Below are 25,613 nucleotides of genomic sequence, written 5' to 3'. Positions count from 1 at the left end.
AACAGGTTGAAATAGTTCACATGATATTTTGCCAATTGACTGATACATCAAAAAGGTTGGAACTTAAAGGAAACTTGGTGTGGTTTAAAGGACTAAGCTGCAGCTAGAGGATGCAACTTCATGAGTATGACATCTTGATACTAATGGCAAGTATAAAAAATGAAATTTCTATTCATTTAACATCTGTTAAGACCTTCAACCACACTCTCAAGAATGCTGTTTTACAACCCACACCCAGTCCCTCCTTTCTAGACTGTCCACGCTCTCTCAAGTCTCTCCTTCTTAGACTGTATTTACATACATATAATGTTCACACATGTACCAAAGTGTATAGATAAAAATTGTGCAAAAAATGTACATTCTATAAACTGGATTTCAACTTGACACCTGCAACTACTGTTGCATATCTGAATTAAAAAAATAAAATAAAATCAAAACTTTCAGAATACTGAGGAAGAGCAAGTGCCATTTTAAAATAATTTAATGCATTTCTTTTACCTTGGATAAAAACTGATAATTCAAACTACATTCCAGGCTTTTCATTTTCCAAACTGTGCAGTAAAATGAGAAATAGTTCTACTTATAATAAATCAAACAGAAGACATGCTGTCCTTCACCAGAGTTACAATACAAAGGGAAACAGAAAAGTGTCTAAATAAGTTATGGATACAGCCCGCTAAGGACACTAAAGATAACCACAAAGCCTTCTTCAGCTATGTTAGAAACCTGGGCGGAAACCCTCAGATATGCTCAGAGTTGGTTCACAACAACAAAAAATACACTGAACCCACAGATATTGCTAACATTCTGGCTTACAGGTTCAGTGCAGATTTCTCCCCTCCTTCACCCCCAAAAGAAGAAATACTTATCCCAGCTGAATGTAATCTCCCTGTCATTTCAGATGTCCAAGTGTGAACCGCCCTAAACAAAGCAAAAAACACAGCATCAATGGGACCTGACGGTATCCCGGGGTGTGTGTTATGTGAACTCTAAGAGGAGCTAAACCCACACATAAAAATGCTATTTAACCTTAGCCTTACTTCAGGATATGTACCTGAACACTGGCGTACAGCAACAGTGGTCCCACTCCACAAGGGGGGTGCCTCTACAGACCCTGGAAACTACCGCCCAATAAGCTTAACTAGCCTGGTCTGCAAAGCTATGGAAAGAATCATTATGGATCTCATAAACAGAGACATAGGGGACCTACAGACACTTGACTCCACCCAGCTCGGCTTTGTAAAGTGCAGATCCTGCCTTTTAATCCTGGTTGACTTTTTCAAAACAGTCACTAGAGCCATTGATGAGGGCAAAGCAGTCCATACAGCATACCTGGACTTGGCTAAGGCCTTCGACACAATACCCCACTCAGGCATCATAGATAAGCTAAACAGCTTAAACGTAAACCCTTATGTCACTAGATGGGTTGCAAACTGGCTAAAGGACAGAACGCATAAAGTTAAAATCGCTGGAGCAATGTCAGACTCAAAGCCAGTCACAAGTGGTGTCCCACAGGGATCTGTCCTGGGACCCCTCTTGTTCGGCATTTATTTCTCAGATGTTAAAGCAAACATGGAAGGGCTGTGGCTGACAAAGTTCGCAGATGACTGCAAACTAGGCGCCATAGTCGATACACCAGCAGACACACACATCCTACAAAAAGGCCTCACTGAAATGGACAACTGGTGCAGTAGTCACGGCCTTAAACTAAATGCCAAAAAATGTATAGTCATCCCTTTTGGAAAAAACAAAGTACCCACAAATTATCACATAGACAGCAACCCACTGAGTGTGGAAAAAGTAATCAGAGACCTAGGGACCCAAGTAGACAGCGACCTCTCAATTGACACAAACGTTGCCAAAGTGGTTAGAAAAACATTCTACCTTGTACACCTCATCATGAAGGGATTCACATCCAGATCCAAGGATGTCACTGTACCCCTATATTCCTCCCTCATCAGACCCATGATTGAGTACAATGCCCCATTTGGTATGTACCTCACCCGGCATTTGCAACAGCTGGAGAGACCACAAAAGTACCTCACCAAAAGGATCAAGGGTCTCCAACATATGTCTTATTCTCCCAGACTAAAGAAACTTCAGCTCTATTCAGTAGCATACTGCCTGCTCAGAGGTGATCTCTGCCTGACGTACAAGGCCATGTCCAATCAGGATCTGATGGACATGCTCTACCTCAAAAAATCCAAATCCATCAGGACCACGAGAGCTAAAGACTTAAACCTCGGCACAAGTATGAATAGGACATGCTGGAGGGATAGATTCATAACCCAGAGGCTTCCCATGCTTTGGAACAGGATCCCAGTTCGTATTAGGCAGAGCCCCTCACTGACTCTCTTCAAGAGAAATCTTGATGAGTGGATGGGAGATCGTAAGTTTACCCCAGGGGTCACATCTGTGTCACTGCTAGACAGGGGCACAGTAAACTAATTCTATTATATTAGGGGACCTTCATTGTGTCACTACTAGACAGAGGCACAGCATTCTAGATTTATTCTGTACATTTTTGTACCATTTCATGGGGTGGCAAAAGCCACATTACGATGGCTAGGCTTACAAATGCCCCAGGGCAGATAGCCTAGTACTATACTATGAAACTATACTATTATTTATCACAATGGATAATGCCATTAATACATGACAACACTTATGCTGCCATTTTATGTATGGCCACTTCTGGAAAGAGCAAATATGACTTCATCTCTTTGCTTCAGGATTTAAGGGAGTCATTTTCAGTTTGCACGTAACAGACAGCAGATAAACACACGTGCACTCACTGCAGGAAACAGATCCTTAGTATTCAGTACTGTATGCAGTATTTAATGTGTGGGCCATTAAAACTGTATCCATATTTCTTTACTAGATACTGATGACCTAGGACTCAGAAAATTAATTTGATCTAGTGCACTGCAAGGGTGAAACAAATAAATGTTAATAGAAATATCTGGTTTGTTAGGGGAAGTAAAAATGTTTATTTTACATAGCTCCTTATTCTTTCAGTATAGACTATTTTTTTTTTGGGGGGGGGGGGTAGCTCTATAATGGCCAGCAATCCCTCCCACCCTGAGTTTTTTCCCCTCACACTGTGAAGTCGACAATATCAAGAACTCATTGCATTTGCATTATTACATGTAAGGTCTCTAATCCTCGCATTTAAAAAGCATTCCATTTTAGCAAACAAGTACGCTGTGATACTGCTCAAAGATGCCACAAGCTTTCTCTAATCTGATTGCTGCCAATAATAAATCACAGCTGTTCTGCTCAAAGTCATGCAACAGACTGGCTGTGTTAAGCTAATGTATAATGTGAGCTAATCTTGGAATAAGCAAGGAATAGGGAGAGTGCAACTAAATTAGACCAAAATGCTTCTAATGTTTATACAAACTCATCTAGATGGCAAAATGTAACACACACAATTTAAGAAAAATATTAAAAGCTACAACTTATTCTGTTTTCTATGAAACATATACAGTGTGAGGTATTTTTTTTTTCTTTCAAAGTAGAGCTTTCATTTAGCTTCAAAGTTTGAGCAAAACAGATCCTAGGTATGCAGTGCATGTATAATTCAAACTTAGAAGTTAATGACTCTGGTTGAAAAGATTATAGCTGTCAGGAAATATTTTTAATTGAGAATGTGCTAGCCTATTCGATGTATACACATACTACCAAATGAAAAAGTTGTCTTTTTTATTTTTTTTTATTTTATTTTATGTTTTTTTTTTAGAGAATGAAAAAATATTTACTTGTGTAAGTAATGTTGAAGCCTCTTCCTGTGATAGAATGATCAGACTGAAATTCAAGTCGAACGACATGTCCATTGCTGGCCAGTTGTGAAGGAAGTTCATCACCTGAGAAAGTGCTGAGAACCTGTGAGTCTGAAGTTCCATCATCCTTTACAGTAAGATAGTCAAATTGAGGCTCAACATCAAAATCATTAAAAATGAGATGAATTCTGCTGCCCGGCTCAGAAATGATCAGCCACACACAATTCATGTTATTTCCATATTCTTCTGGGTAGTTTGGTGAAAGAATAATTCCAGATGGTGCAGTAAAATTGAAAAAACAGGAAACTGCAAAGGAAGAGACAGAAAGCAGTTGTCAGCATCACTTTTATTCATGCAAATTGTAAAGCACATTTTGAGTTCGAAATAATGACATTTGACAAAATTATTATACAATGACTGCCCATTAACATTCCTAAACAAGAACTCTGATTGGTCAGCCCAACCAGCGTGCCCATTATAAATCGAGAATATACCAATGGAAAAAAGTCTGGTTGCCTGGACTTTCTTCCATTAATATATGGTATTAACATTTTACTTTTCCTTCATTTTTTATTTTAAAAAATAAACTTACAAAAAACATAGAATTAAAATGAACAAGGGAGATGGGACAGATACAAATACAAGGACAATCACTTACATTATACAAAACTAGAAAAATTTACCTGATTATCCTTATATTTTCTCTCTCTGTCTCCCCAATTCATTTGAAATCTTCAAATTTCATTGTTTGAATTAAAAAAAAAATACAAGCAACAGAGATCTTCCTTTCTTTATTTTCCTTTACATAACACTGATGTTCTGTATAAGTGTGGGAATGCAAGCCCCATATACATGCTCAGTAGATCAAGAAATCCCCAAGATACTGGAGAAAATGCAGAAGAGCACCATGGCACCATTAGAAAAGGACATAATTTGAGAAAAAAGTTAAATTTTTCTTAAAAAATGTCATTGTATAATAGCAATAACTGACGGCTGGGTGTGGATAATACTGGATTTACACACAGTTGGCTTTGTCTGGTCACTCGGGCTTCATCCTCATGACTAAACCACACCAACCATGGGTAAATCCAGCATTACCCACACTCAGCTATGGGTTATTGCAGTAATGTTTGTTTAATTATATTTATCAGATCAAAATCTGCTTTCATTTAGAGATGAAGTAGTACAGATATATAATTTGACTCGGAATGCTACAGCTGTTGATGTAGTATGAGAACAGAGTACTTATATCAGTCACATATTTTACAGCAACAAGATCTATTTGTTAGCAACTGTATGTCCATCTTATTACTACCTGAACAACCTTGACTTAATGATTACAATATAATAAAAATGAGGGTATAATAACAATGTTCTAGTTTTACAATTCATAGCAGCACATAAGTACCATAGGTTCATGTAATGGTTCTTAGGCTAAGGGCCCCAGAGCCCTTACAAGCCTAGCTATATTTATCCTCAGTTGCCCCGATTGTTGGTGGTTAGGTGAGTGAAGTTTGCAGAGCTAAGGGTCTATGGTAGTTAATACCAACTTCCTCTGATCAGGAGGGACATGGCCTCTACCCTAGGAATTAATTTGCTGTCACCCATCTATTGATCTAGGTTGCATTTGAAGAGAGTCAGGGAATGGTTCTGTTTCACATGAATTAGAAGCTTGTTCCAGAAAAGTGCTGGTGTCTGGGAGATTTATCTATCTCACCAGCATGACCTGTTTATGTCAGAGGTTAGTTTAAGATCCCTGGAGTGAGTGACCCTCGTGAAATTTTATTTGCAAATGTGTAGCATTTCCATTTAGGCCTCATCAGAGACTGCCTTGTAAGTCAGGCACAGGTCAATGCTTAGCAACCTGTAGAAGACAACAGTGATGTGGCGTTCACTCTTTCTGCCTCAGATTTGTTTTGTGTACCCTGTAATTTCTTTGTGAGAAAACTTGTGGCCTCTCCAACTGTTACGGGGTGTTTGATGAGGTACATGCAAATGGAGCATTGTGCTCAATTATTGGTCTGATGAGGGCCAAGTATGATGTAATCATAACAGCCTTAGATCTAGATATAATGCCTTTACTTACAAAATGTGCCACATAGAAGAATTTCCGTACTACTGTGGATACGTGATGGTCAAAGTTCAGATTGCTATCAACCTGAGTAATCAGATTATGTTCCACTGTGTCTACACCTAGCGGGTGCTGTCTATAATGTAATTAACAGGGATGTCAGATTTCCCAAAGGGAATAATAATAATAATGTATTTTTTTTTGCTTTTAGCTTTAATCCATGGCTTTGGAACCAATCATTTGTTCATGTTATCCTTGTCTGGAGTATATTAAGATCATTAGGAGACTCGATTGCTCCCAATTTGCAGTCATTAGTGAACTTGGTCAACAACATACCATCCAAGCTTGCCTGGAATTCTGAGAAATAAACTCTGAACAGTAAGGGTCACAGCACAGAACCTTTGGTATGCCACTAGGGATTATCCTTTTGCTAGAGGTGAAGTCACTCACTTTGACAGCATGTGTCCTGCTGGTGAGCCAGTTGGCTACCCATCTGGTAATATAGGGGTTAACTCCCAATTGGGAGAGTTTCTCTATAATACCTGAGTGTTGGACTGTCTTAAATTCCTTGGCTAGGTCAAGATAAGTGGTATGCACTCTTTCCCTCATTCAGGCCCTTGGTGACTTTCTCAGAGAAGTGAAGAGTGTTTAATAGGCATGACCAAGCTTTAACAAATCCAAACTGGGGTTGGGTGCAGAGTTTGGAGATTATCTATATTCTTGTTAATAAGGTCCATAATGATTCTTCCCATGGCTTTGCAGATGAGTCTATTCGAGCTTATGGGTCTTTAATTTCCAGGGTTGGTTGAAGGTCCCCCTTTATGCAGAAGGATTACTGTTGCTGTCCTCCATTCCACTAGAACACAGCCAGGTTGCGGTTAAAAAATGGATCCAAGTGGGTCTGCTAGGTCATGTTTTAAGTTGTTTAGAAGGCAGCTTGCAATGTTGTCTGGTCCCATTGATGCCATGTTTTTAGCCTTGGAGAGCAACATGTTTGTTCATAGGTTCATAGGTAGGTACTAGGCTATCGGCCCAAGGGCCTAAGTAAGCCTAGCCAACAAGGTTCCCTGGCTTATGCCACCCAAGAAAGTTAATTTTCTGGGCCCCTGTCAAGCAAAGCCACAGAAGGGATCCCTGGGGTGTATTTCCTATTTCCCATCCACTCATCAAGATTTTTCTTGAAGAGTGCTAATGAGGAACTTTGCTTGACATAGATGGGTAGCTTGTTCCAGAGTATAGGAAGTCTCTGGGACAGGAATCTATCCCTCCAGCATGTCCTGTTTATAGTGGTGACAAGGTTTAGGTCCCTAGAGCATGTAGCTTGGAGGGATTGGGATTTTTTTAGGTGTAGCATGTCCAACAGCTCTGGGTTTAACATAGCTTTATATGTTAGGCAGAGATCACCTTGGAGTAGGAGATATGCTACAGAGTAAAGCTGGAGTTTTTGAGGCGGTCAGTGTATAGCATCTGTTTCAGGCCAGTAATTCTCTTTGTGAGGTGCTTCTGTGGCCTTTCCAGCTGCTACAGATGTCTTGTGAGGGACATACCAAAAGGGGCATTGTACTCTATAATGGGTCTAATGAGTGCCGAGTAGAGGGAAACACCAACCTCTTTTTTCCTGGATGAGAACCCTTTTGTGATGAAGTGTGCCACATAAAAAGATTTCCTGACTACTGTGGTGATGTGATTATCAAACAAGAGAACAAGAGAATACTGTCCACCTGGGTCCCAAGCTCTCTTATCACACATTTAGCATTAAGTAGCCTGCTGTTTATGTGGTAGTTCATGGGTACAGAGTTTTTACCAAAAAGGATGACAATGCACTTTTTGGCATTGAGCTTGAGGCCATACCTTTGACACCAGGCATCTGTCTCAGTGAGGCCCTTCTGTAGGATGTCCACATAATTTGGGGACTTGACTATTGCTCCTAGTTTGCAGTCATCTGCAAACTTCATTAGCCAGAGGCCTTCTGTATTAGCCTGTACTTCAGAGAAGTAGATACTAAACAGGAGAGGTCCCAGGACTGAACCTTGTGGTACTCCACTTGCCACTAGTTTGAAGTCAGATTTGAAGTCTGCAACTTTTACAGTGTGGGTTCTGTCAGTGAGCCAGTTGGCAATCCATCTTGTGACATAGGGATTTATACCAAGTTTAGTGAGTTTAGCTATAGTTCCAGAATGGGGGACGATGCAAAAATCCTTGGCGAGGTCAAGATAGGCTGTGTGAACCACCTTACCCTCGTCTTCGGCTTTGGTGACTGCCTCAAAGAAGTCGATCAGGCTCAGAAAGCATGATCTGCCTTTCACAAACCCAAACTGGGTGGGGTCCAGAGTTTGGAGGTTACCAATATCTTTTTTTATGAGTTCCATGATGATACGTTCTATGGCCTTGCAGACCAGGCTCGTCAGGCTAATAGGGTGATAGTTCCCAGGATCAGTGGTGGCTCCCCATTTGTGGAGTGGGATAACTATTGCTATGCACCATTCAGTGAGCACAAAGCCTGATGTGAGACTATGATTGAACATGGTGCTTAGGTGGGGAGCCAGTTCGTTCTGAAGTTTGTGTAAAACGCAGCTTGGGATGTTGTCCGGTCCCATGGATGCTATGTTTTTGGTTTTAGAGGGTGCAACTTTAACTGCATAGATGTGATTTCAGGGACTCTGCATTCTTCCTTTATAATTATGGGCCCTTTAGGGGGTGAGAGGTGGGGTAAAGTTAGCACTGAACCTATCTTCCAGGATGTTGGCAATATTAGTTGGTTCTGTAATTTTCGTGCCGTTGTGCTGTAACTCAAAGCAGATCTGTGTGTTGCCATTGAGATTCCTGACATAGCTATAGAATGCTTTTTGGTTGCCCTTAGAATCAGTGGCAATTTTGTTTTCATAGCTAGATTTGGAGGATCTTATAAGGGATCTCAGCTTCTTACTGAGGCTGACCAGGGAGCTCCTCCACTCATGGGATTTTACTTTGTTTTGCAACAGTTTCTTCCTTCTGTTGTAGAGTTTGTTTATGGCAAGGGACCAATAGATTAGCTTCCTTTTTTTAGAGGAGAGTGTCTTGGTTCGATTTAGGATAGCATGATCCATGGACTCGTGTAAGTGCTTATAGAGTGCATTTTTGTAGGATTCAGCAGTAGTAACTGTATTGTCCATCTGCATGGGTGTCATGAAGTTTGCCACTTCTGTCTTAAGAAGCATGAACTTGGCTTTGGAGAACTTCTTTACCATGTGGAGGTGGGATGCAGATATCTAGGGTGATTAGGTTATGGTCAGATCTGACCAACGAGGAGTTGACTTCAGTTGTGAAACACCGGTCACTCATGTTGGTAATGACTAGGTCTAAAATATTGTTGGCCCTGGTGAGGGTGTGGATAAGTTGATCCAGTGCATTGGAATTTATGAATTCCAGAAAACGCTGAGCAAAGGAGTTGGTACATGAGTAGTTTTCCCAGTTAATGGTGGGGTAGTTGAAATCGCCCATTATTAGGGTGTTTGGTTGAGCCCTAATATTTTTCAGTATGTCAAGAAAAGAGGAGTGGGAATCCTGGGGCATTCTGGGAGATCTTTAGCAAGCTACAATTTGGATTGCAGTTTTGCCAAGAGTTAGTTGCACTTGGATAACCTCAGATGCATTATGCTGCACAACTAGTCTGGAGGTGTGGATATCCTTAATGAATATGGACACACTTCCACATTTGTTTTCTGGTCCAGGTTAGATGGCTGAAAAGTGTGGTATGAGTTATAGCCTGTTAATGCAGGGGTGCTCTCTCTTGCCTTGAACCAGGTCTCAGTCACTGCACATATTTCGATGTTCTCCATTTTAAGGAGTGCCTCGAGTGAGTGCATTTTGAGATTTAGACTTATAGCATTGAGTGGCATTACCCTCAGATTTTGCCTGCCTGTTCCTGTTACAGTGATGAATTTGTCATTTGAACCTTGCCTAAAAAAGACACGATAGGGGTGACAAGAGCCTTAGCCAGTATCTGGAATCCCAGGGGCAACAGGTGCAGGCCATCTCTGGCAAAGCATTGTGGTCTGTCGACCATGTTGTCCCAGGCAGACAGATACTGGATCCCCTTAGAATGACACCAGAAACATAGCCAATGTCATGTTTGTTTCCCAGTTAATGATAGGATAATTAAAATTATCCATGAGTAAGGTACTGGGCTGTATGGCAAGTGACTCCATTAAGTCCAGGTATGCGGTATGCTTTTCCTGTTTCATGGTTTGGGATCTATAGTTAGATATGATGTAGTAAGGGGCTTTCCGTATAGTTACTTGGACACTGAGTAGCTCAAGAGAATTAAATGTTTTGATGATACTAGAGGTGTACTTATCTTTAATAAAGATGGGTACATGCCCTCCTTGGGTTCTTTCATGCTCAGTTTGAGGTCTGATTGTATAGAAAAAATTGCAGCCCTACATGGTCAGGGTGCTTTCTGTGCCTCTGAACCATGTCTCGTGACTGCACAGATGTAAGCATCTTCAAAGGTAAGGAGTGCTTCCAGTAAGTGCAGTTTCTTGTTTAGACTTCTAACATTAAGCAGCAGTACCTTGAGTTTATCTAAAGAGGATTTTGTTATATTGGGAGGTTGGTTATTTTGACACTGCCTAAAAAAGCAATAACAGGGGTGGCTAACCCCTTTGCCAGTATCTGAAATCCTAGAGGAGAAAGATGCAGACCATCTCTGAAAAAGTGGCATGGCCTATCAACCATGACTTCCCAGGTTGATATATTGGATCCCCTTAGACTGAAACCAGAAGCTGTGAATTATTCAAATTAATCTTTTTTTTTTGTTTCTATTGTGGCATTATCCTTGGAGAAGGTATAATGCTACTTAAGGATAGGGTTATACCTGCCTGTGGCACATAATCAGAGAGCTCAGTCATGTCTCTCTTCATATATTCCAGTGATCTACATCTCAAGTCACTCACCCCACATGGACTATAACAGAGTTATACCAGTACTTGTGGTTGAGTGACTTCAGTGCTTGAGTGACTTGACGGTTCCTGGTACCTGACAAGCAGCTGACTGTAACCCGCTCCTTATCCAGCCTGGTGAGGGGAACATCTGTGTGTCTCAAAATGGAGTCACCTATGACTAATACATTAGGTTTTATTTGTTGAGTCACTGGTGTGTGTGCTATTATGTGCTGTGGTTATTTCTTGCATTGTAATGTGTGTAAGTGGTTTCCATTTGGGAGGACTGATATTTTAGTAGGTTACTAGTGAGTACCTCCACATATATGGGTTTGTATCATGCGCTTATTTAGTGTGGGAAGCATGAGTGTGTGCTGACAACCCATTTGCTATTGGATTTGCCATTATGTGAGAGTCTTGCCTCCAATTTTATAGTGTAACTCTTGTGTGAAGTATTTTCTTTTTCAGAAGAAAGTGGTTGTCAGTATACATGAGACAATTGCTACATAGTCTCAGGATGCCCATGTCTACCAGGCTGGCCAGAGAGATGATGGGGAAAGTGCCCATCCATTATAGCAGGCTCTTACTATATGTTTTATTAGGGAAGGGAATGGGTTAATTTGACAGGATTGTGCTGAGACTACAACAGTGACCTATACTTTGTGTAAGCTAAAGTTGATCAATAAGGATATGCTGCACACTGTATAATTTACTTACTCCTGGAGCAGCAGAAAAGCTTGGAATGGTTTCACTAACAGCTGTTCAAGGAAAAACTGAGCTTCTAGGCTTTTGCATCTACACAGAGCACTGCTAACTGCTGCTGCATGAAGAGCAGCACTGCACAAATGTGAAGCTTAACTACAAGCAAAGAGAAACAAGTTTTAAGTTATCTTCCAAACAAGAAAGCACAAAGTAAGCCTTCCTCCCCCCAAAAAAACAACTCAGACAGGTTAGATGAGCACACTTCTGCCGCAAGGATACAGAAAAACTTCTTAATGTAGAATAGATAGTTTGGAGCCCAAGTGTAACAAGACCACACAGACTACCTACAACAGCATACAACTAACAGATACAATGTAATACAGTGCAATTAACTACTTAAACCAGCAGACAGTGCAGTTTTATTTTTTTGAAAACTGGTGAAGCATATAAGAGAAGTATATAAGAGAAGTGCAAGAAATACCTGGAGCTCTTTTGTGTGGTTCCCAGCTCAGATAAACCAGGTAAACACCTGCTTCCACTAGATGACTAATCTCAGTCCTCTTAATGTAAAAGCACATTAAAGGAGTGTCAAAAGCACAACATGTAAAAAAGGAACAATGGAACTGAAACTGGAATTCATATAATTTCATGGAAAAATAATTTTAGCAAAAACTTTCTGTTTTGATTAGCTTTATATAGCTGGGAAGAAAGAATTGATTGAAAGTAATTGTTGAAAAATTATAATTAATAAGAATTAAAATGATTAATTATATTAAGAAAGAAATTAAGACATGGCAAGAATTAAGGAATATTTGGAAAGGTAAAGACTAAGCCTCATTTGATTTAGTTATAATCTTATTTATATTATTTTATTTTAACAAGCAGTAGCAGATATGATTATATTGGCTTATTAAAGCTTAATAGGGTAGGTAGTTTGTATGGTATTTCCATCAAGCTAGGAATATTATATTCTAGGTTAAGTTTTACTGGATTTTTTTAGTTTAAGATTTATTTATTTCTGTTTGTCCATAATGAGTGGTTTGCATATAAAATAAACTAATGTTTGTTTTCATATTATACAATTTATATATATATACAGTAAGGATTATCTGCTCAAGATTAGTTTAGATGTTATCGGTACAATGTTTATCAATTAATATAAATGGTTTGAACAGTAATATAAAAAGAGGTGGTCTTATTAACATTTTTTTTTAAATTACACAGTGTTCATGTAGTTTTTTATTTATTTATTTTGTTACAGAAAACTCATCTTATTGAAACAGATGTTAAAAAAACAAATACTAAAGAGTATACCATTTTAAGTTGCTCAAACTTTAATGAGAAAAGAAGGTGTGTGTTGCTATTTTAAGGAAAATAGCACTGGAATTCCTAGGATTATTGACTCTTTTACACATCATTGGCATATGATGTATTGTTATAGTTGAATTTAATAATAGTCTTTATACTTTGGTAAACCCTTACAGGATTCTGGGAATTGAAGCTAAAATGACAAACAAGCTTCTAGAAACCATAGTAACATATATGAAGGATAATCTCATTTCAGCTGGTCACTTTTATTTATTTATTTATTTTACATTTGTTTACCGGGACAGTCTGACTGGGCATTACTCCCATTTTCAGTGGAGGCCCAGCTCTCTGACTGGGCATGAGTCCCATTTTCAGCGAAGGCCTGGGGAGAAAAGCTCCACAAAGATTAGTACAAAATGAAAATTAATTACACAAAACACAATACACAAAATGCAGTATACTTTAATTGCATAATCTCTGAAAAAGATACTATTTCTAATTGTAAGCTCAGAATAACTTCATATAGTAAAGCTTTAACCAGATCTGTTGACTCTTTTCAACTTAAAGATATAAATGATTTGAGACAATCTGACTTTCTAAACTGTACTCATTATGCTTATAGCTTTGGTACCCAGTCTAATATAGATTGTTTTAAATTAAAAACAGTTTATTATCTAATACTGACAAAGTCATTATCACATCCTGTCCTTTGCTAAATCATAATGCAATTTTTTTTTTTTTTGCTTTCTTTTAAACCCTCTAATCCTAACTCAGTATAATAGATTTCCAGAATACTTAATACGAATTAAATGTCTTAAAGAAAGTTTTGAAGTCAGTTAAAAATTTATAGATATAAATGATAATGGATAAGTCATTAATGCCATATTATCGGACTCTTTAATATCTTACTTAAATGGTAGAATTAAAAGCTGGTATTTTTACAAAACGAAAGAATGGAATAGTGATCTAATATAATTACAAAATAAAATTTACAGCTTAAAAAGAGAAAAAAACAAAGTAATAAAAAGGATAAATATAAAGAAATACATGTACTCAATTCAAAATATAAGGACATCTTTAATAAAATAAATAAATAATCTCCACACCTCAGGAGGAATCACCTAGCCTTAATTCTGCTTTTACATCTTACTAATTGCACCTTCAGATAGCATTTTTCTGTACTATTGTTATTTTTATACTAATGAAATGTTGTTGTTTTTTCATTGTATACTGTGGAGCTTTTCTCCCCAGGACTCCATTGAAAATGGGCTCTTCTGGCCCAATGGACTATCCTGGAAAACAAACTTCAAATAAATAAAATAAATAAAAAAATCACAAAGTACGTATCAGTTTGTAGACATTTAAGCTTAAGTCCTACTCAGTGAATTCCACTAATTTGCATAAATTAGCTAAGAGGACAAAGAGAATGAGTAAACTTAATTGTACACAGGAAATTATTGCACAGGAGGGTAACAGACGAAAGGCTTTTTCCTACATTGATGCCATACTTGCTTTAAAAATAATTTTAAGAATATTAATTCTACTAATAATGAAGGAATAAATAATAATATTTTATCTGAATTCTTAAAAGAATACATAACTAATAAATTGATCAGAGCTGGTGTAATGGTAACTTCCTATAATCCTATGGTTAACAATGAAATCTATCAAAAGTCAATGTAATGATGACATTCTTTCCAAACTCTATAAATTAATGCTTGATTACACTGCCAATATTTTATTCAAAGTATTTACTGAAGTAAAAAATAATTTTATCACACCTCCTTTATGGAAATATGCTTTAATTTCTCCTATATTAAAACAAGATAAAAAGCCAACCCAATGTGTTTGTTATCGGCCAGTATCTCTTTTAAATGTTTATTATAACATATTAATTTTAAAAAACAAAAACTCCAACCGACCACCACAGCTAAAAACATACGCAATTTATTAAAAATACAACAGGATAAGCAATTTCACACAAAGTGCTTCTTCAGCTCCATATAACAGACAAACATTGCACACAAGTTTAAATATCTTAGCAATAATAAAACAACCAATAAAAGCTGATCAATAAAACAATTAAGTCACTTATGTGATCTGTTTTTCTCAAGAACAGGTTTTAAAGGCATAGTAGCATTAATTCCTGGTGATTCATCTACTTGCATTCTGCTATCCACTGCATTTCAGCTAGCTCTACTCTGTTGTTAGTATCACCCCCCTCTTATTATCTAATATCAATTGCAGTACTGTAAATTCAAATGCATGCCCTTCATTATTGGATATGTGCTTAGCTAAAGCATTAAGGAGATTCATTTTCCTGATGTCACCCAGATGTTGCATAATACATTCTTTAAGCATTCTGGTGGTCTTACCAATACAGAAAGAGGCACATGATCTACAGCTAGCTAAATAAACTAAATTCTTAAATTTACAGTCTGGATACAAGTTGAAAGTAAATGTATGATTGGTAGAGGGATGCACGCAGGTATCTCTCCTTAAAACAAATGAGCAGACCCTGCAATTTCTGCATGGAGATGTAGCATGCCTTTTAAAAAACACCCTAGTACTGCTGTTAGTGGTATAACAGAGTGGCCTTTTCAAAGAAAGGTTGTTTTTAAATGTAGCTCTTAACTGATCATTAGATGCCAAAATAGGCCAATATTTGTTTATAATCTCACATACTTTATAGATGTTACTACTATAGGTGAGGAATAGTCTTAAAACATTTCTATTTCATCCCCATGTGTTACCCTTATATCAGAATCATGAACTGTCCTATGAAAAAATGGCTTCCCTGTTGTATCATGCAGGCCTTTAACCTGTAACATAACTCTATTTAGGTCATTGTGATTATATCCTCTCTTCATTAGCTCATTTTTCAGCTCCAAAGATGCTCTCTGATAATTTTGATTTTCAGTATGGAGTCTAGACATTCATAAAAACTACCCTTTAGCTATATTATTAAAAATATGCTTAGACTGCATAATGGAGCAATGCAACAATGCATTATTTCTACAATGTTTCCTATATAAAGAACTATGAATCATACCATTAATTAAAGCAACCTTAATATCTAAAAAATCAACAGAATTGCTAGAAAATTTCAAAGTAAATCTGAAACAGTCACTACTTTGTTCAAGATAATCTACAAACTGTTGCAGTTGCACCTGTGTACCTAACCACAGAACAAATATATCATCCACAAATCTTTTTGTAATGTAGCAGGTGTGAATTAAATAAATGCTGTCAAAGGACCACCCTGCTCTCCCAGTCTTCCAACACCAGGTTGGCATAACTGTTCACGCAGAGGGTCCCAATAGCTACTCCAAGATTCTGCATGTAAATGGTCTTCTTAAACATAAATAAATTGTTTTCCAAAACCAGTTCTAACAACGTGCCTAACAGTTCAATATGCATAGAAGAATAGTCAGTATTATTTCTCAAAAAAACATTTCACAGAATCAATCCCAAAATCATGGGGCATTATCGTAAATAAAGTACAAATGTCCATTGTGGCCAATAAAACATCAGATTGAAATGGCTCATGATTTCTGAAAAAATCTCCTAGAATGCATAGAAAGTGTTCAGTGTCTTTAAGAACAGCTGTCACTTTATCTAAAGGTGTCATTAACTGACTTTCAATGAAGATGGATATAAATTAAGTCACCCATCCCCTCCCTGATATGATAGGACAAAGGGAAGGCTGCGACAGAGATTTGTGCACCTTGGGTAGACCATGAATAATAGGAATTAATGGCTTTTCAACTAACATAAAGTCATATAGATCTTTATTAATCATAGACGTTAGTAATAAGTCATATATGGTGTCATGCACTTGCTTCACAACTGATTCTACAGCTGACAGCGATATAACCTGATAGGTGATAGTGGCATTTAACATATCTTGCATGCTTTTAGCATAAAACATTGAGTCTAGTACAACAATTGTCCCTCCTTTATCATCTGGGTGTATAGCTATCCTGGAATCATTCCTTAGTTGTTGTAGAGCCATAGCCTCATCTTTATCTAAATTACAAAAAGCATTGTTTGCTGGCAAAGAATCAAACTCTTCCTTCTCACAGAGCTTAACAAAAGTATCAACCATAGGTGACAGCTGAGGATTATATAAACTAGAATGCTTCAGAGGGTTAGCTACAGAGTCCCCCTCATTTGAGAATGCAAATTTAAGTTCCACGTTTCTTGTGAAAAGTTTGATATCTACAATTAAATCACTAACCTGCGAAGGGCGAGCTGGCACAAAAGTTAATCCTCTATTAAGTAAACTGTTCTGTGATGCAGTAAGTTCAACAGAGAATAAATTAAGAACTAACACTGATATCTCTTAAAGTGTGTCGATTCCATGAAGCTCTCCTCTGATGATGATGTTTTTCTCCTTTTCTGGCCTTGGCTGAAGAGACACCCTCTCCTCTGTGGTTGAGGCAGCCTGAAAGGGGCTGGTAAAGCAAGAAAAGTACTTTGTGCAGTTGTCACATGATTTATAGTCTTTGGTCTAGCACCACCTAGTGTCATCTGGGTGTTATGGAACTGTGGAGACATATTCAAGGTTCCAACTCCTATAGTACCAGGAGCCAAATCTATTGGATCAGTTTTAGCTTCAGCAAGCAAAATTACCTGATTTATGGTAGCTGAAGATGCGTGTTGCTCTATATTCAACAGAGCTTCTTTTGAAGGGAGAGCGATGGCATTATCATTCCTTTCTGAACCCTGAGGCCATACAAAAATGTGTTCCTTCTTAAAATCACTGAAGTCCCTTTCAAGTTTTTTTCTTTTTCTGTCCCTGTAGCTGGACATGATAGGCTAACACATTCAGCAAAACATTATCAATTTCAGTAATATAGCTCTCTTCATTATATTTATTCAAACGTTCTCACTGCATATTCTCCATTCAAGCAGCCAGTTCTTTCTCTTGAGGGCTAAAGAATTCAATCAACAACTTGATATAACGAAAGTTCAAGTCCATGTTCAGAGCCTGCCATTGCTTAAGTAATAGCGGACAGGTCTCACCATAAGTAGGCATGCGGAGAATTATTAAGCCCCTTGGGACCACTTTACAGTGAAGGCAAGCCTCCATATGGAAGTGTTGCCACTGGAGTCTTTTTAGCTTAAATAAGCCATTTTCAAACTCTTTTAAAGCAATTTTAAAAGTGTCCCATTGAGGTGGCTCCATATTAAGTTCATCACCTGTCAGACTCAGTTGCAGTAGCGAGTTGGTATCCAAGCTGAGCAAATGTTTGAAACAGACATTCCTACTAACTTCTTAATTAGGTCGATAACTAAGTTCGATGTCAGCTCCTTCAGCCATGTGCTGCTGTGTTACCACAGTGTAAAATAGAATAAGAAATGCAACCACTAGCAGCCAAATGTCACCCAGGAGAACAAACTGCAAATGTATAAAACAAAAACTCCAAGCGAAAATCACAGCTAAAAGCATACATAATTTATTAAAAATACAACAGGATAAGCACTTTCACACAAAGTGCTTCTTCAGATCCATATAACAGACAAACATTGCATCCACGTTTAAATATCTTAGCGATAATAAAACAATCAATAAAAGCTAATCAGTAAAACAATTAAGTAATTGATGTGATCTGCGTTTCTTAAGAATAGCTTTTAAAGACATAGTAGCATTAATTCCTGGTGATTTACCTGCTTGCATTCTTGCTATCCACTGCATTTCAGCTAGCTCTACTCTATTGTTAATGTCATCCCCCCTTATTATCTAATATCAATTGCAGTACTGTAAATTAAAATGTGTGCCCTTCATTATTGGATATGTGCTTAGCTAAAGCATTAAAGAGATTCATTTCCCTGATGTCATCCAGCTGTTTCATAATATGTTCTTTATGGATTCTGGTGGTCTTACCAATATAGAAAGAGGCACATGATCTACAACTAGCTAAATAAACTAAAAAAAGAGAAAAACAAAGTAATAAAAATGATAAATATGAAGAAATAAATTTACTCAATTCAAAACATAAGGACATCTTAAATCACAAAGTAGCTATCAGTTTGTAGAAATGTATGATTCAGTCCTACTCAGTGAATTCCACTAATTTGCATAAATTAGCTAACAGGACAAAGAAAATGAGTAAACTTAACTATACACAAGAAATTATTATGTAGGAGGGTAACAGACAAAATACCTTCTCTTACATTGATGTCATACTTACTTTAAAAATAATTTTAAGAATATTAATTCTACTAATAATGATGGAATAAATGATAATACTTTATCTGAATTCTTAAAAGAATACATAACTAATAAATTGATTAGGGCTGGTGTAATGGTAACTTCCTATAATCCTATGAGTAACTAGATAAACTAATTTCAATTACTGAAATAAAAGACCAAATAAAAAAATACAATAAAATCTATCAAAACTCAATGCAATGATGGCATTATTTCCAAAATGTATAAATTAATGCTTTATTACACTGTCAATATTTTATTCAAAGTATTTACTGAAGTAAAAAATAATTTTATCATACCTCCTTCATGGAAATATGCTTTAATTTCTCCTATATTAAAACAAAATAAAAATTCAACTCAATGTGTCTGTTATTGGCCAATATCTCTTTTAAATGTTTATTATAAGATATTAATTTTAATAACCCTCATTAATGATGATCAAATAGGATTTATTATAATTAGGCAAACAATTAATACCCTTAAATAAAATATTAATTGACTATGCGGATAAAACTAGGAAAGAACTTTCTATTATTAGTTTAGATATAAGTAAAGCTTTTAACACAGTAGATTGGCTTTGTTTGTCACAAATACTTGAAGAATACTATTTCTCCAAAAACATTACAGACATGATTACAACCATTTTGCTTTCATTAAGTTGAGTCCCTCTGTGTCTAATTCATTTAAACTTTATAAGGGAACTAAACAAGGGTGCCTTTTATCTCCATTATTATTTGCTCTTTCTACAGAATCATGGTAAAATTATATTAGAGTAAATAGTAAAATAATTGGTTTTAATATATTAAACAAGTTTACATCTAAACTTTAACTATTTGCCAATGATATTTTATCAACTTTAGGAGGTATAGATGCATTGCATTACCTTGTGTTCTTGAGGCTTTGAAAACAATTGACAAGATTACTGGATTTAGTATTAATCAAAGTATGTCTGCTATGCTCTTAATTAATAACAATATAAATAACAAACTAATACATAATATATTTAATTGAAACAATACACAACTGAAATACTTGGGTATATTTTTAACTTAAATCTTTAATGAAACAATTCAAATTAATTATAATATGTTTTGTAACTTAATTAATAAATGGAAAAGTTACTTCCTCATAATAGAAGAGAGACTTACAGTGATCAATATCATAATTCTTTCAAAATACTTTATATTAATCTCTTGCTACAATGCCTTCTAAAAATATAATGAGCAAATTAAACCATTACTTATGAGTTTTTATGGTATCCAAACAAACCTAGAATTTCCCTAGATAATCATAATGAAGTTGGAATGAAGGAGGTACAACCTTTCCAGATATTGAATCTTACTCAAGGTCAGCAGCTATTAGAATAATTATATTATGACTAACTCCATCATACTCTGCTAAATGAAAATTAATTCATGAGAGTATTATTTTATCACTTGATAAACAATCTTACCCCTTGCGTACTTATATTTTAAATAATTTAATCTGTTTTTTTTAAATTGTCTTGATAACTTTCATAATAAAATGACTAATTGTGGCTTTATTAATAGCATTTTAGATACATTTAAAATATATCTATGCCAGTGCTAATCTCAAAGACTGGTTATTTACTTTTTTTCCCAATTGCCTTTACTAACAATTGCATCGAGACATACAATGTTGATAAAATGCTGGTTTTAAAAGACTATAACTTAATTTATCGAAATCAATTTATAAATGGAACAAGAGATAGTCTGTGGAATTTCTATTGCAAAAATATATGTTGACCTAGACAACTGGCTCTACATTCAATTTTTCATACAATTTATTGTCTCCAAGATTGGAGCTCACTTAGTCATTTATGATAAAATGTATATCTAAGTGATTTCTTAAATAGTATCTATTCTAGCAGTAACTTTACTAAAGCTCTTTTATCAACAGTATGTAAACGTATTCGATGTTTTAATAATAATAATATTAATTCACAGTATTAATTAATTACAACATAAATAAGTAATATGGAACTCTTGGAAGATAATAAGTGACTAATGCTGATGTCAATTGCAAAAACAACCTCCTCTCCGTATTGGAAAATATTTACATGGATAAATTTACATAGATCCTTTCTAACCCCTTACAAAGTTCATATCATGTATAAAACTACAGATATTAGATGTTGGAGATGTAATACATCAAAGAAGGCAGACTGGTCACATTTCTTGTAGAGTGTCCAATAGTTGCTTCTTTTTGGAAGGAAATCAATGAATTCATGCAAGCTGTATGGTCTCATATTTTTTTTATGTAATTCATTAATTTTATTTAATGTTCCAATTCCTGACTCCATACCATGATCACAAGTTATTTTGATGTGGTCTGTTTTAGCTTTTGCTAGAAAAGTTATAACAAAAAATAGAAAAAGAAGACCTTTGTTTTTTGATTTATAAATATAGGAAATATGGTTTCTAAAAGATAAATTTCTACAATCAAGAGAGAACCAACAATTTTACTTATTCTTATAATTCTTGGATAAAAATTAAATGATTTATTAATTAAATATTAACTCTTCAATATAAGTTATTTAGAATTTTAACAACTAAGTATGCATTTTGTAAATATGTTGCTGTTGATTGTTTATATGTTTAGTTATATTTTTTATTCAAAATTTATAAAAATTATTTTAAAAAAATCTGTTTAAAGTTTTCACAAATACAGCCTGAAAACAAGCACTTTTTCAGAGGGGCTGCACTTTTCTGCATCTGCACATAGACATACTTTTTCCTAAACCCCTGTTTTAAATATAACAATAGCAGGGGTGCACAACATTGTGGAATGGGACAAGTTCCAACAGATGGAGATTTTCATAAAAATGTATTTTAATTAAACTACATACTTCAGTGAAACTGAATATATTTCTATTGCTCAAAATCTGCATGCAAGTAGCACAAGATGTAGCTTTTTATTTCTAGAAGTTGTCATATTACTTCATTATATAACACTGAGGTTATACTCTTACCATATTCTAAATTTTCTCTTCACACAGTATGAAATCATGGGGTACAGAGTGATGAAAATCAAAACATACATGGTAAATTACAAATCACCTTTCTGTGCTAATTGCTGGTGAATGCTTTTTGTGTCTGTTATTCTTTCTCTCTTCTGATTTAAGCACTTTGGCTCTAAACCATTTATTTTACATTAGAACGGTTTGCAGTCTATACTTTTGTGACAGGAGATGATAGTCTGTGCCCTTCTGATCTGGGAATTGCTGGCATGTCTTATTGTGTCTTTATTTGATTGGCTAGAAAGCTAGCTTTAAAATGTGAATCTCTATGTCTGAGGCATTTGGTGATGTTTAGTGACCACACTACTTGAGAAGAAGATTGTTGCTAGTTTCTGCAGTGAAGATTTACATTACTATATTAATAGATTTGGTACTTGTTTTTCACTGTATTAACTGGGTGTTTCTGTGCTGAATATCTGTTCACCTTTAGTGAGAGTAGAGGGGACCCAAGTCATTTACTGCCCAGGACTGTGTAATGGAAAGAAGTGTGTGCTGTTTATGATTTGTCCTCAGGGCGTGTGTGTGTGTTTGTGTGTGTGTGTGTGTGTGTGTGTGTGTGTGTGCATGTGTGTATTTATTGAATCTCCTCTGCTATTTAAGCATTGCAACTGCAAAAACCTTGGCTCATAACTTATGAGCAGGTAAGACTTACATTACCATATTCACTGTTTCTGCGCTGTCTTTCACTTATTTTTTCTTTTTTTTTTAACAGTTGCATTAATTGGGTACTTCTATGTTGAGTATCTGCATGTTTTGACATATTGTAGAGTCTTTATTTAGAACTGCTGCTCTCCATGCAGCTGTGCCTAGCAGTCATTTGCATAGATGCAGATATCTTTCAGCATGATTCTCCCTTGTATTCTGTGTAGACGCTGATCTATTTCCTTCATCCATAGCTGAGTGCTGCTCATCAGATTCCTTGTGTTATTAACTTATTCAATATTTAAATTTCCCTCAGATTTCCTTGGTAGATCAGTTGCCATGGATATGCATTTATCAACTCTCTCTGTGGCCAGTCTGGTTGATATGGTTATTCTTAGGCAGCATAGAAATTGCCTCATGTACTCTGACAACCCACTTATTTTTAATAAAACAGATAAAGTATGCAAGAAGTGTAAATGCATTTTAATGCTGGAGGCAAAGCTCTTTCATACAACCTAAACTGATCCTATAGGGGTTGTCTGTGACACTTGCAGCAGACCTGCTGCACAGGGTAAAGACCCTGCACATAAAATTACTTATGCTGAGGCACTTACGGGTAACCTTGCTAAAACACTAAGACCTTCGGCATAGCATAATCAAAAAAGGGTGTTCAGCCATCATATAAACACTTCTTTAAAACAATACCCACAGGCATACATCATAAAACTGTATCAAATGCTTCTACTGCTGTGCTTGTAGGACAAACTAGCACACAACTAAATCTCTTGGTCATTGGTGATTCTATAGTGAGTCACTCTGATGTCCTTCTCACCAGACTGATTGAGGAGACAGTTGCAGTCAGTTAACTTTCTGTGGCTACGTTCTGTCAAGTCACACAGGCACTCAGGTCATTAAACCACAGGTACAAGTATGACTCTGACATGTCATGTCATATATCCATGGTGGCATTAATGTCCTGAGACATACCTACCTCCTTTGACTATATGAAGCAGAAATGATCAAGTTCCCTGATTATGTGTCTCAGGCAGGTATGAGCCTAGTACTGAGCAACTTACTGCCTTCACCAAGGATGATGCCTCATTGCCAACAAAAAATTATTAATTTGAAAATTTGGCTTAGCTGCTGGTGTCATTCCAGGAGGTGCAATATTTGACAGCCTGGGAGGATATAGTTGACAGACCATGCTGCTTTGTCAAGGATGGTCTGCACTCATCTCCTCTAAGCTATTGGATATTAGCAAAGACCTTTTCCAACACTATAGTGCCTTTTTTAGGCAATAACAAACCAAACTGATAAACCTCCTGACTTAACTGAACCTATGAAGGAATATCTGAAGGTGACTCAATGCTAGAAGTCTTAACAATAAACTCCACTCCGTGCAAGCCTTCCTCACCGTGGTGAGTGTAGACATCTGTGTAGTAATGGAGACATAATTTAAAGTCACAAAGAGTACCCCAGCAGTGCAAGGCCATAATGCCTTTGACACATTGCATAGGAGTCAACTAAAGGTGGAGGAGTTTCAGTCTACATTAAAACCAACCTTACATCTAAACTAGTTAATGTGTATGACCCTCTGGAACTCATATATATATATACAACATACCATAAACAGGGTCTTGTAACATATCCTTGCAACTTATAGGTCCTCCTCCATGTCCCAGGAAACCCATACTACCTATCACAATGTATTAGAGTCCCTCACCATTGAACTCAATATGATATTCATGAGGGACTGAACTTTTCCTCTACAGGCTGGAAATCCTACACCACTTTTAAAGCACAACTCTAGCAATTCTTAAACTTCATTAATATTGACATCATGGAACAGTTTGTCTATTCTCCTAAGAAGGGTACAGACATCATTGATGTTATACTCACAAACATGGGAGACTGATGTTCCTCACTCAATGTAATGTCCTCATTCATCTGATAAGACCATAAGGCAGCATTGCTTGAAATGAAAATTAAATCCAGGGACCCAGTGAAACCAAAGACCTTTAGGAACTATACCAAGGCTAACCTCTCTTTACTAAGTGACACCTTGGCTAAATTCCAGCACCTTCAAACCCCATAGGAAATCCTGAGCTATTTACAAACTCCCTGTACAGCTATAGTGATACTTGTATAGAGCAAGCTGTACCAAATCATATTAAGAATAAGACAAACTTAAAAGACAAGCCAGCTTCGTGGAAAGACAATATCAATGAGTTATACAACAAAAGAAAAAATTCTTGGCCAAGCATAGGAGGATCAAAACCCAACATATTAAAGTGTCCTGACCAATCTAATCAGGCTGGCAAAAGGGTTAATTAATTCTTCAAAGGTTAAGTTTAAAGACAAAATAGCTTTCCCAAGGCAAATCAATGGAAGGCCACCTTATCAACTATGGAAAAAAAAAATCAAAAAACTTAAAAACCGATCCAGGTGGGGGCCCCCAAAACCCCCCTAACTAAATATATCAACTCGGAGATCACACTACAGTGGGGAAAAGGGCAAATTCCATATGATGGCCGACTGTTGGTTTGCCTGGGGAAAAAACTTTGATTAAAAGTCCGTTCACTGATTTGAGAGTTCAATGAACAGGTGTCCGACAAACAGGGGTTCGACGATGTAAGTTTTGATTAAATTATATACACCCATTATACTAGCAACATGGCTGCTGGAGGGACTGGAAAAGGAAGAAATATAATGAGCATGTAATGCTATCTTGCCCATCTTGAGGGAGGGAGGCAGTATGCCTCACTGCAATAGCAACATTAAGAGCCAGGTGAGCACCATACTGTAAGAAGTGTGCTTCTTGTTTTGTAGTTTGTGTATACATTTCCCTAACATAGCTATAAAGGAGCTCATGAGACTAAAGTGGGGTGAGAGGAGTGAGTTTTGGCATACCCACTCACTGGCCACAGTATGA

At 36.6% G+C, this 25,613-nt stretch overlaps 1 protein-coding gene across 1 annotated transcript in view; it reads right to left on the bottom strand.

The window, feature by feature from the left end:
- Nucleotides 1-25,613, bottom strand: part of LOC122792903 (CUB and sushi domain-containing protein 1-like) — a 4,548,980-nt gene that overhangs the window by 4,496,332 nt on the left and 27,035 nt on the right. Inside the window, exon 3 of the mRNA XM_044060461.1 lies at nt 3,762-4,088. Coding sequence (XP_043916396.1) covers nt 3,762-4,088 — 327 coding nt within the window. The remainder of the gene's footprint in view (nt 1-3,761; nt 4,089-25,613) is intronic.

The sequence above is a fragment of the Protopterus annectens genome, chromosome 2.part0 (genome assembly GCF_019279795.1).
Source record: "Protopterus annectens isolate FY-2018-M chromosome 2.part0, PAN1.0, whole genome shotgun sequence".
In the NCBI taxonomy this organism is placed as follows: domain Eukaryota; kingdom Metazoa; phylum Chordata; order Ceratodontiformes; family Protopteridae; genus Protopterus; species Protopterus annectens.
This window is presented reverse-complemented; position numbering and strand designations above follow the sequence as displayed.